The 13,794-nt window shown below is 36.3% G+C and overlaps 1 protein-coding gene across 3 annotated transcripts in view; it reads right to left on the bottom strand.

The window, feature by feature from the left end:
- The window catches only part of BRINP3 (BMP/retinoic acid inducible neural specific 3), a 439,645-nt gene that overhangs the window by 228,105 nt on the left and 197,746 nt on the right, over positions 1-13,794 (bottom strand). For all 3 annotated transcript variants that reach the window (XM_075997012.1, XM_012773900.3, XM_012773895.3), the window contains one exon: positions 1,815-2,005. In XM_075997012.1, the coding sequence (XP_075853127.1) occupies positions 1,815-2,005 (191 nt within the window). The remainder of the gene's footprint in view (positions 1-1,814; positions 2,006-13,794) is intronic.

Raw genomic sequence — 13,794 nt, 5'->3', positions numbered from 1 at the left:
TTGCTTGGTTATTGATTTCTCCAATTCTGAATTTTTATTTGCAAAACTGACCCATTTTGGCTTTCTGGATTTGTTGCTTTCATTCGATATCCTTCTTTAATTATATTTCAATTATTCTCTGTATATATAATAAACTTTTACATTTATCTAGTGAACTGGACAACCTCAATCTCCTAGTAATATATAGTTTCACTTATTTATTTATTTAATGTATACTTAATGAGAATCTACTACATACCAACTGTTATTATAGCCATGGGGGTAAAGTGGTGAAAAATACAGTCTAGGTCCCTATTTTCAAAAACATATGCAGGAATGACAGATAATAAACCAGTAGACAAATCAAGAAAGTATTTTCACATCATAACACTAAATACTATAAAGAATAGTATGGTAGAATAGTTCATGGTAGAATAGTTCTCTACCATGAGATAGTAGAGAACAATGGGGTTTTCAGGGCACTACCCCTGAAAACATGGTCAGGGAGGGTCTTTTTGAGAAAATAACATTTGGGTAGAAAAATGTGATGGTTACCGTGCTTGAAAAATAGAGCATGAGGAAGAGAGAGATGAGGAGGGGTCTCAGGTCTAGAGATCCGAGCCAGCATCAGACCATTGAGATAGGCCTTATAAACCACAGGAAGAGGTTTGTTTAGATTTTATTTTAAGTGGCCAGTTCTAGGTTTCAATACGAAGAGTGAATATGATCTGACTCAAGTTTTAAGAAGATCTACGTGGATGATGGACCATAGGAGTATTGTAGGAGAAAAAGTGATGGTGACTTGGTCCAGGGACACTGGAGAGAGGTGAGGGAAGAGTTAGATGTGGCATGTCTTCCGGAGTAATAACCTGCTGTGACTTGCTGACAGACGGGACTGGCAGCTAAAGGGAGGAAAAGACTCATGCTTTAAGGCTACGAAATGAAGAGCAAGTTCTTTCACGGCATGGTACCACTGGTGTGTTTCAGCCTGTCTTTGGTAAGCTTACTGAGAAACTGACAAGGAAGCAGGGACTCACTGCTCTCATGGCTTTTCTATCCAATTTTATTCAATGCTCTTCCTTGTAGGAAAGAGTAACACTCATTTTTAAATGGAATACTTTGATATTATTTGAAGTCATACACAAAGTTAAATATATCAAATTTTGGAATATATTTAAATTTTGGCAAAATTTCATATTTTGCTTATTACATATCATAACCTCAAATGTCATTTAAGTATATTTAAAATCTTAAATCATACATCACCATAATAAACCAATATTTAACAACATTATGCAATAACTTTCTTAATTTTTACAAATGTATTAATTGGTTGGGAAAGTGACATTGTTAATCTCTGCTCTCATATTATGCACCGTAATTGATATTTATCACTTTTTACATACCATATGTCAACTACAATCAGAAACAATTAAAAAGTGCTAAAAAATGTAATTATACATATTTAACATTTACTCTAGGAAATATTTTCTGTTCTCTGTAACCAAAAGTGGTGACTCCCACCTGTGATTAAATATTGGTCATATTTTTTTAACAAAATTTTCATATCATCTTATAGAGTATTAAAATTATTTATATATGTAAATTAGATTATTAATAGCTTCCAGGCAGAGACTAAGTAATATTCATCTATCTCATGATTGTGAACACTGTATAATACATTTAATAATCATTCAATATGTGTGTTGGGTAAGTGAATGAATGAATTCTACAACTATTCAAACTGCAGCTATCTGTATTACTTGACACTTTTGTGATTTATATAGATTTATGCACAAAAACACACAGGTACAAATATTTTCAAAGAGCCATACCTCCCAGAGTAGCAGATAGCAAGAAATGTGTCCCATATTTCTTGATAAGGTTTTCTGTGATTTGCTGAAGGGTGGGTCGACGTCCCAAAAGTCTTATGTTGCGGAAGAATTCAGGGGCAAGAGGCAGAGGGGAGCCAAGGAAATTTCTTCTCTCAACTGCAAGGTTATTTACTTTCCAGCGGCCAAACTCCCTGAAAAGCAAATTTATTTTTATTCATAAATGCATAATCTATCTGAATGCTTTCATTTGAAAAGTTCACTTGGTAGTTTAGCTGGGGTCACTATATTACAATGCCTCCTGCTTGTAATAATATGTCATGTGCTATGAGTAGGAGAAGCAATATTTATAATTTATTTAACTGGAGTGAATACTCTAAAACCAAGTCATGTAGAGAAAAAATTAGCCACTTAAAGTGAACAGCTTCCACTGATTTTTTCCAAGGAAAGATGTATTCATAAAAAAGGAATTCATTATACACAGAATATGAATGTAGAGTTATAAAGAAAAACTAGGGTAATATGTTATCATTTTCTAAGGAAAATTGAAAAAAGAGAATAGATTTATTTTCATCACACTGATGATTCCTCTCTATTCACTTTATATTGGAAACTTACAATACCTCAGGGATATTATGGAGCTGCAGAAGAAATTTAAAAACATGATCAAAGAGAAATTGTTTTTTGGTTTTTGTCCTTTATGATAATCATTGTTTATAACATACTTGGAAACCCATATTCTACTTGATTAGCAATTTCTCAATATGTAAAATGACTACAGATGGATTTGGTCAAATTAGAAAAATGACTGATATGGATATAAATGATTTGTACATTTTTCAAAAAAAGGATTTATACATTTATATTGAGTTCAAATCAACCTAATAATACTTTAGAAAAGAAATCCTGTGAACTAGATTGCCTGATATCAACTATTCAGATTTTTTTCAAAAGAGTTGTCTCATAAGAAACGTCAAATAGCTCTCACAAAGAGACCACATTTTACTAAACTTAATATGCCCAGGTGTGTTAGTAACTCAATTAATATTTATCAAATAAAATGTTGATTAATACTTGGATGCATACGTGCCACATTTATTTATATCTGTGCCCTCTCAAAAGGCTTGCAACCCACCAGGCGCAGGGCATGACAAGGGACACATCCGTGAACAAGACTCATACTGTTCATTTCCAAATGCAGTTCACCTTCTAGAGAAAGCTTTAAGAATAAATAAAACAAATAAAGATTTAAAATTAAATTAAGAAAAAAATCAAGATTCTTATAAATCCTGAGAGCTTCACAGACAGCCTGCCCTCATGGGCAAAAGAACTATGGGCAAGGTAGCCCTATATTTATATTGCATGGCCAGGAAGGGCAAATCTGCATAGGCAACATTTAGGCAATATGTGAAGAATAAAAAAGTTACAAGATGGAGAGAAGAAGGGAAAAGATTTACACAGAAAAATGAGGAACAGAGACTGGATTTATTATGTTTCCTCAAAAGAGGGTAAGAATGTCTTGGTTACATCAAATATTTTCAAATCTAGGTTTTCAAATCTAGGTTTACATCAGATATTTTTTCAAATCTAGGTTTTCAAATCTTTTCAAATCTAGGTTTACATCAGATATTTTTTGTGTCATTCCTTTCTAAAAGAAATTTACCTGAATTTGTACCTGAATCATATATTTGTATCTGAATCATTATTTGTACCTGAATCATATATCTATTATATGAGTTTATAATTTTATCACTGGTGGGTAACATATAACTTGACCCTAAAATTGTGGCTAATTTTTTTCCAATGGTTTAAAGTGCTAAATTAGTTAAATCAAATGTATGTATACATAGATTAATATGCAAGATATTGAATTAATTGGACTTAAAAAACCAAGATGATTGATTGATTTAATGGTGATATTTTATATCCTATATAAACCCTTTCCAAAACACTGAGCATTTCTTAGTACATGACTGAGGGTAAATACATGATACAAGTGCAATTCTAATCTTCCTTATGTTTATTAACAATTAGTAAATATACAAATACAAATCCATGATCTAATCTAACCTGAAGTATTTATGACTTCATTTATTTTATCTCTCTTAAATGTGACAAAAAACAGACATAATACAAATAAAATAAAACAAATTTATGCCATTTTAAAAATCAGTTTATAATGCTTTATAGCACTGATTAGAGAATAAGCTATTCCAAGAAAATTTATTGTCTACTATTTATTGTTTATTATAATTATTTCATATGTTGCTAGCAATATAGATGAATACAAGAAGACTTCAGACCTCAAAGGCTCTACGATTATACTGAGATAAACTGTGAACAAATAAATAACAACTCAAAGGCTTTAAACTGTGTTTCTGTTAAAGTAGAAGTGTGGAGTAGTTTAGCACAACTCCTCTATCCAATTTATCATTGTTCTTCGATATGAATGTTCCTAATTTAGCTCACCTTGGGTATGCTTTCTCTGAAGAGCCTAAGAGAGTAGACAACCTTCCAAGGAGCTTTCTTCAGCTAGAAGGTGCTTTTTCCTCCCTTGTTTTGTTAAATTCAGTTAAATTTATAGTCTCATTTCACTTTCTAATATTTCAGATGAACAAAACACTTTGCCACCCCATCTGATCAATTTATTTTCTGTGTCATACAACAACCATAAGGAAAGAACAAATTCTTTGGAGGCATCACCAAACTAAAACTAATTGACTAACTAAATAAATCCAATACTGTTTACAGCTACAGAAAATTATTTTCTTAATTTTTAAGAGCTTTCTCTAAATTTCTTTTCCTAGATTTTTCCTCATATTTTTATAGAAACAATAAAGGAAAATATTATATGTTCTATTGTGTATAGCAAACAAGTTTAGTTTGTGTAGAAAACATAAATGTTGAGTTGAAACTTTAGAGGCCTGTCATTTCCACTCAACCAGACTTGGTGTGTATTGTTAATGATACAAGAATAGTTGTAATCTCTATAAATTCCTTGTTGAAAATCCAGGTAAAACATACTGAAATAATCCTAATAAATGGCAATAAGGGCACCTTAAATAAAGGAAATAATCTCTGGAGAACCACAGTGTGAATGGTAGATATGAATACAGAGGGGAAAACATGGCGGATTAGTGCTGACCTCCTGGCTCTCTGCTCCCAGAGTGGGAGGTGAAGAACACAGACAGCCGTACTGTGGATCCCTCTCCTACAGGAACAGCCTCGTGAATCTGCAGAGAGGCAGCATGGGACAAGCAGCTGGGAAAGTAAAAGGTGAATTGGAGAATCCACCGCTAAGTTCAGAGTGTGAGATACACTATAGGGAACAGAGTGTGGGATGGCCATGCCCGTGGGCAGCTGGGGCAGTGCAGTCTGACCCACAGGAGGATGACTTTTCCTCAATCGACCTCCACATCCATGCAGGCCAGGAAGTGCCCGAAGTCAGTGTGAAGTTGTGGCACGGGATGACAGGCTATGTGGAGAAGACACAAAGGCGGGGAACATTTTGAATTCTCTGCTGTGCTAGGTCTACACTGGGTGGGGGAGGGTTAGGCCTGAGTGGACATTTCCTGGGTCCATGGGAGGGAGTTTGAAGACTGGCATCTTGCCTCTGGCAGCTGCCAGGACAAAATCAAGGGAGCTGAACACCGAGGTGGAGACTCTGCCCTGGGAAACTGCCAAAGATTCAGCCGGCGCAGGGTGGGATAGAGAGTGCAGTGCTCCCTACTAGACTGGCATGAGTCAATGCCTCAGGGGAGCTTGTGATTCACATTGTGGTTCGCCAGTGGTTCCTTGAGACAGCCTGCCAAGCACAGCATACTCTGGCCCCACCAGCAGTCCCCTCCAGTGCTGGCTCTCTGTGGAGGACAGCTGCCATATTGGGGGTCCACAGACGAAAAATGCTGTGCCATGTTGCTGAACTAGGCACCACCCCTTCTCAGGCCCAGCAGGGCAAGCCCAGGCAATGGAATCAGGCAGTGCCATTGCCCCCACCAGGAAAAGCAGGCCCAGCCTTTGGAGGAAGGGAGTAATGAGAGAAGCTACTTTCTGAACAATTTTGCCTTTTCCCACCTGCAGGTCAAACCCTTTCCATGAAGAGGCAGAGTAACAAGAGAAGCCACTTTCTGGGCTGAGATGCCCCACGGCCTTGGAGGAGCTTTTCCCCCATCCTGGCCACTTCTACCTCATGCCGACCAAACTCTGCCTTTGGAGGGATGGAGTAATGAGAGAAGTTGCTTTCTTGGCTTAGACCTGCAGTGGCCTTGGGCAGCACTTCCTTACCCTCCCCAACCTTACCAGGCTACTTGTATTTAACACCAACGAGACAAATGCTGCCCTTGAGGGCGGAGTAAAGAGAGAAGCAGCTTTCTGGGCTGGGGCCGCAGTGGCCTCTGGCAATACCTCTCCCCCAGTTCTGCATCTTGACTGGCTTGACTTCCCCTATGGCAGGGCAGACCCCACCCTTGAAGGAGAGGAGAAATGAGAGAAGACATTTTGTGGGCTGGAAAACATGGAGGTCTCAGGCAACACCCCTCCCCCAGCCCGGCAGGGCAGACTGCACCCTTGGAGGCAGAGAAAAAGGAGAAAATTCAATTTTTCTGTGTGACTGGGGTGAATCCGTGGGAGCTTGAGACCTAGCAAAAGGGGACAGACTTTAATTGGACCAGTGGATTGGTTTTGATCATCTGATAAGAACATAATACTAGGTATCACCCTTGGCAATCAGGCTGCTACCAGCTTTGGGGCTTGTGGTCCAGGAAGGAAAATCTTGGCCAGAGTCCCTAACAATCGCATCAATTGACATCCCCTACCTGAAGCTGTCTTGCAAGTGTGGCAAAACAACCCTAAAAAACATATTAGCAGCTCTCCCCTAGCAGTAGATCAAGCAACCACAGGAAGTATGTGCTCTCAGGATCACAGGTACCCGTTGCTCTTCTTACCCCACCTAAAGCAGCAACAGGGCTTAAGTAACCCTTGGGAGTGACAAGATATTTCCCAAAGATTGGAACACTGGTATACCCCATTTGGAGGTTTAGAGCCTAATACAAAGGTATTGGAATACCTTGATAATAGATTCACCATACAAACAGCAAGCAACAAAAGAGAGGTAACCCATAGCCCACCACAGTGCCTCCATCTTAAACTAGTGGAGGGAAGCAGAATCACTTACACAGGAGTGACTCACCACCTGGGAGACTAAGCAAGGGGTCTAAACTCACTAATCTCTCTTGGTAAGAGATGAAGACAACAGGTCAGAGACAACCCAACAGGCTAAAACATGTCTAAGGCAATACAGGACCAGAGTGCATCCTCCCAACACTGTCAAGAAATGTCCCTTTGTGGACTTGGAGTTAAAGTCATAAACCAACCCCAGAACCCCCAGGTCTTGACAAAGTGGCCTGATGAAAACAAGTCAGTGAAAGAATACTAGGAATTTGAAAGATCAGAGAAAAAAGTCACCTCCAAAACAAAATAGTCAATCTCCATAAATAGATAACAACTTACATTATATGAATATATTGACAGAGGAAGAATTCTAAATACAGATTGTAAGAAAACTCAATGGAATTGAAGAGAAAATAGAAACTCAACATAAAGAAAACACAAAAACAATACAGGAAATGAAAGAAAAATTCTCTAAATAAATTGAAATACTAAGGAAAAACCAAACAGAACCGTTGGAAATGAAGGAGGCTTTCAAGAAACTTCAAAACACAGTGGGAAGCCTAAAGACCAGAATGGAACACACAGAGAAAAGGATCTCAGAACTTGAAGATAATGCCTATATGCTAAACAAACAGGATGAAGCAAAAGAACACAGAAACAAGAGAAAAGACCAAAACATACAAGAAATGTGGGATTATATAAAGAAGCCAAATATAAGAATCATTGGTGTCCCTGAGAGACAAGAAGAAAAACACAAGGGCTGGAAAACTTATTTCATGGAATACTGCAGGAATATATGTTTGGCCTGGCCAGAAATCTAGACTTCCAGATATAAGAAGCACACAGAACTCCTGGAAAACTCAATGGAAAAAGGCAATTACCACATCATGTAGTTATTAGCCTAACCAAAGTAAACACAAAAGAAGCAATCCTTCGAGCAGTGAGGCAAAAGAAGCAGATAACCTATCAGATTAACTGCAGACTTCTCAACTGAAACTTTACAAACTAGAAGGGACTGGGTGCCTATACTTAATCTTCTACAACAGAATAATGGCCGACCTAGAATTCTTTACCTGCAACATTTAGCTTCATCTATAAGGGAGAAATAAACACCTTACCAGATAAGCAAACACTGATGGAATATGGAAAGACCAGACCAGTCCTTCAGGAAGTACTGCATTACACATGGAACAGCACATTAAACATTCTCCAAAGTAAAATCACTTAAGAATTAAAGTCTAGAACCTGATCTCCATAATGGCTGAAGGAGTAAAACAAAACTATAGGAATTTACCCAACAATGTAAAAGAAAATCTACATCAAATATCAATCCTCTCAATAAATGTGAATGACTTGAATTGTCCTCTGAAGAAACATAGACTGGCAGAGTGTATAAAAATCCACAAGCTGAGTTTCTACTGTCACAGGAAACATACATAACACAAAAGATGCTTTCAGTCACAAGGTCAAGGCATGGAAAATAATCCTCCAGGCAAATGGAAGTCAAAAGAAAGCAGGGGTGGCTATACTTATTGAAATAAGTATATGAAGATAACATAAGCTTTAAAATGTCAAAAGTAAGAAAGAAAGGACAAAGAAGGCCACTATATAATGGTGAAAGAGAAGATCCAACAAGAAGAATTAAGAATTCTTAATATTTATGCACCCAACTCAGGAGCATCCACTTACATAAAGCAAACACTGTCTGATCTAAATAGCAATAAACAATAACACCACAGTAGCTGGGGACTTCAACATCCCAATGACTAAACTGGACAGATCTTCCAAACAGAAAATGAGCAAATAAATAATGGACTTAAATAGAGCTCTAGGACAAAAGAGTCAAATAGACCTCTACAGAATATTCTGCCCAAATAAAACCAAATATATATTCTTCTCCTCAGCTCATGGAACTTTCTCTAAAATTGATCACATACTAGGCCACAAATCAGACCTCAACAGATTCCCAAAAATAGAATAATACTTTATATCTTCTCATATCATAGTGGTATAAAATGAGTGTTCAATTCCAATAGAAATACACACCATTTCACAAAATCATAGAAATTAAATAATCCATTGATGAATAACTATTAGGTAAAGGAGGAAATACATAGAGAAATCAAAATACTATTCAAACTTAATGATAATGGGTACACAAGTAATCAAAATCTCTGAGATATTACAAAAGCATTCCTGAGAGGAAAACTGATAGCATTAAATACTCACAGCCAAAAATCAGAAAGCTCAAATATCAACAATCTAATAAACAGTCTCAAGGAATTGGAAAAAGAATAGCGAATCAACTGCAAACCTAGCAGAAGAAAAGAAATAACTAAGATCAAAGAAGAATTAAATGAAATTGAGAACAAAAGAACTATCCAGAAGATCAACAAAACCAACAGCTGTTTTTTCGAAATGATAAACAAAACTAATAGCTCTCTTGCCAGATTGACAAGAACTAGAAGGGAAAAGACTCTAATAAACTTAATTAGAAATTTAAAAGAAGAGGTCACAACAGACACCATGGAAATACAAAATATTATCTTTTTAAATTTTTTTTTTATTTTTTATTTCAGCATAAGAAGGGCGTACAAGTGTTAAGGTTCCATACATTGCTATTGCCTTCGCTCCCCCCTTGAGTCAGAGCTTCAAAAGGGGGTGGTATTCACCAGAGATTCAGGGTGGGGGGGTGGGGGATAGTTCCACATCTGAGAGACACACTGAACAGTGTGGAGGGGAAGGGCATATCTCTAACCTTTGCTAAGTAAAGGCAAAATTATAAAATATTATCTTTGAATACTATAAAAACCTATATGCCCAAAATCTATATAATGCAAAGGAAATGGGCAGATTCCTGGAAACATACAACCTCCCTAAGTTCACCCAGGAGGAATTAGAATTCCTAAACAGACCAATATTAAGCTGAGAAATTGGAGCAGCAATGAAAAACCTCCCAAAACATAAAAGTCCCACACCAGATGGCTACATTTCTGAGTTCTACCAAACATACAAAGAACTCATACCTATACTACAGAAATTATTCCACAACATTGAGGAAGATGGTATCCTCCCTAACTCATTCTATGAAGCCAACATCACCTTGAAACCAAAACAAGGAAAGGACACAACAACAACAGAAAAAGAAATCTACAGACCAATATCCCTCATGAATATTGATGCAAAAATCCTCAACAAAATTTTAGTAAATCAAGTCTAACAGCATATCAAAAAAAAAAAAAACAACTAATTCCCCATGAAGAGGTGGGCTTTATACTAGTGATGCAAGGCTGGTTCAACATAAACAAATCTATAAATGAAATTCCCTCATAAATAAAGGGAAGAACAAAGACCATATGATCCTCTCAATTGATGCAGAAAAAGAATTTGACAAAATCTAGCATACCTTTACGATAAAAACTCTTAGCAAAATAGGCACAGATGGGACATACCTTAAAATTATCAAGGCCATATATGATAAACTCACAGCCAATATCATTCTGAAAAGGGAAACATCGAAACCATTCCCACTTAGATCTGAAACCAGACAAGGATGCCCATTTTCTCCATTTTTATTCAACATAGTGCTAGAAGTCCTTACTAGAGCAATTAGACAAGAAGTGAAATTAAGGGCATCCAAATGGGGGCAGAAGAGATTAAAGTTCCTATTCTTTGCTGATGATATGATATTATATCTAGAAAATTCCAAGGATTTAACCAACAGACTCCTGGAACTGATAAATGAATTCAGGAATGTCTCAGGATACAAAATCAATGCACACAAATGAGAGGCATTCTTATATGCCAATAACAGTCAAACTGAAATTAAAATAAAAAGTGCAGTACCTTTTACATTCCCTCAAAGAATATTAAATATCTAAGAACATGTTTAATGAAAGAGGTGAGAGATATATATAGGGACAACTACAAAAGACAAAGAAAAGAACTTGTAGAAGATGTAAACAGATGGAAAAATCCACCTTGCTCATGGATTGGTAGAATCAACATTGTTAAAATGGCCATACTACCTAAAGTCATCTATAGAATTAATGGAAACTCTATCAAAGTACCATCATCATTCTTTAAAGATCCAGAAAAAATAAGAAGACCTTGTATAGCGAAAACAATCTTAAGCAAAAAGAACGAACTGGGAAATATCAGTCTACCAGACTTGAAGCTGTACTACATCGCTATTGTCACTAAAACAGCATGGGATTGACACAAGAATGGAGACATAAACCTTTGGAACAGGACTGAGAATCCACAGATGAAATCATATTGTCATCTAATCTTTGACAAAGCAGACAAAAATATACCCTGGGCAAAGGCATCCCTTTTCAATAAATGGTGCTGGGAAAACTGGATAGCTACATGCAAAAGATTGAAACTGGATCCCCATCTCTCACCTCTTATAAAAATTAATCCAAGATAGATAATAGACTTAAACCTAAGGCGTGAAAACTTAAGAATCCTAGAAGAAAATGTAGGGAAGACTCTTTCAGACATCAGCATAGGCAAAGAATTTATGAAGATTCCCAAAGCAATCACAGTATCTACAAAAGCAAATAAATGGGACCTGATAAAATTAAAAAGCTTTTGTGCAGCCAAGGAAACTATCATGGGAGTGAATAGACAACATATAGGATGGGAGAAAATATTTGCTCTCTGCACACCTAATAAAGGGCTAATAACAGGAATCTATCTAGAACTCAAAAAAATCAACAAGAAAATAACAAACAGCCCCATCACTAAATGAGCAAAGGACATGAACAGAAACTTTTCAAAAGAAGACAGAATAATGGCTAGCAAACATATAAAAAATGTTCAACACCTCTAATCATTAGAAAAATGCAAATGAAAACCACAATTAGATATCATCTAACCCCAGTGAGACTGGCCTTTATGAAAACATCTCAAAGCAATGAATGCTGGCAAGGATATGGAGAGATAGTAACACTCTTACACTGCTGGTGGTACTGCAAACTAGTGCAACCTCAGTGGAAAAGAATTTGGAGATACCTCAAAGAACTAAAAATACAAACACCATTGGATCCAGCAATAGCACTATTAGGCATCTACCCAAAAGAAACAAAAGACATTCTATAATAAAGACATTTGCACTCGAATGTTTATGGTAGCACAACTCACTACAGCAAGGATGTGGAAACAACCCAAGTGCCCATCAATCCATGAGTGGATTAATAAAATATGGTGTATGTTTACAATGAAATACTAGTCAATTATAATAAATGATGGTGATTTAGCACCTCTTATATTTTCCTGGATAGAACTTGAGCCCATCCTTCAAAATGAGGTATCACAAGAATGGAAGAATAGGCATGACATGTACTCGCCATCGAATTGGTACTAACTGATCAACCCTATGGTGCTCACACAGTAGGAATATTCTTTGCAGGTTGGGAGGTTGGAGGTGAGTAAACTCACAACAAATAGATGTGGTGAGCATTGTAGGGGATGTGGTGAGCACTGCATACCTCAAGGCATGGTTTGGATGTGGCAAAGTCATGTAACAAAAATATTTGTACTGCCATAATTTCCTAAAATAAAAAATAGAAGGATATGAACACAAATATGCAGTATCTTTTTGTTCCTGGGCACAAGATAAGATTGCATTCACTGGTAACCTCTAAACTCACCATGACCATGTGGCTTACTTTGACCAATGAAGTGGGAGCATGTATAGTTAGCCTGGTCATCAGCCTGGGCCGCTGATCAACAATGAGAAGCAAAAATTTTATCCACCTCTCCACCTAAATCTACCCTTGAAGCTTAACAGGAAGAACAAGTGCATGAACTAAAAATAAATTTTGTCATAAAAATTAATGAAGCTTATGCGATTATTTGGTTTATTTTCTTGTTTCTAGCACTGTAATCTAATATTTCATGATTCGTGTAGAGTATTTTGGCTTTGGGGAAACTTAGGAAAGCAATAAGAAGCTAACAGTTGTACATAAATTGGAACCTTATGGGTATAGGTGTTTTTATTTTTCCTTCCTGAAGATAACATGATATTCACTTCAGTAACAGCTAGATCATGTATTCATTAAATTTTGGAAAAACATAGCAATGGTGTGCTGAATTGAAAACATACTGTTGGGTATGATTATCATAATGAGAACATTTTACTTAAAGGCATCTCAGGATTCCATCCAGAAGCTTTATGTTTATATTTAATAAGAACCTTGTTGTGTTCACTCAATACGGCATTATACTTGGAACTTCACAGAACATAAAGATCTTCCCATCATAACCTTTGGATGTCTTTAAGAGAAATAGGCACAATCATTAGAGTTTAATGTCACTCGGCCGCTTTAGAGGCACTACTATTTTGTAGAACACACAAATGGGCTATAACCAGCTCAGGCAGAACATAACTTTGAAAGAAGAAAAACTTTATTTTGGCTCTATTAGTTTATTAGAGTTGTATGTTTGCCTGTGAAAAATTCTGACTTGCAAGAATTTTTATTACGGTGTCCACATGTTTATTTTCCAAAATATTTATTATAATTTTATTCCTCTCATCTCATAAAAGAGGTTGGAAAATAAGAATGACAGCATCAAATTTCATTTAAATGCTGACCACATACTTTCCACATTGCCATTAACCTTTTTATTATCATTTAAATTCTATATGAATATATAAATGTACTTAATGTATTTAAAATATATTAACTACCATGATTTCTTTAAAAGTGCACATGTTTATTTATTTGTTCCCCCAAATATAGAATTTCTACTGTTAATATTAGAAATTTTAGATTAAATGCCAAAGGAAAAGAGGCATAAAAAATTA

This window comes from Microcebus murinus, chromosome 23 (genome assembly GCF_040939455.1).
Source record: "Microcebus murinus isolate Inina chromosome 23, M.murinus_Inina_mat1.0, whole genome shotgun sequence".
Lineage (NCBI taxonomy): Eukaryota > Metazoa > Chordata > Mammalia > Primates > Cheirogaleidae > Microcebus > Microcebus murinus.
The sequence above is the reverse complement of the archived record's forward strand: the minus strand, read 5'-3'. Positions and strand labels throughout refer to the sequence as shown.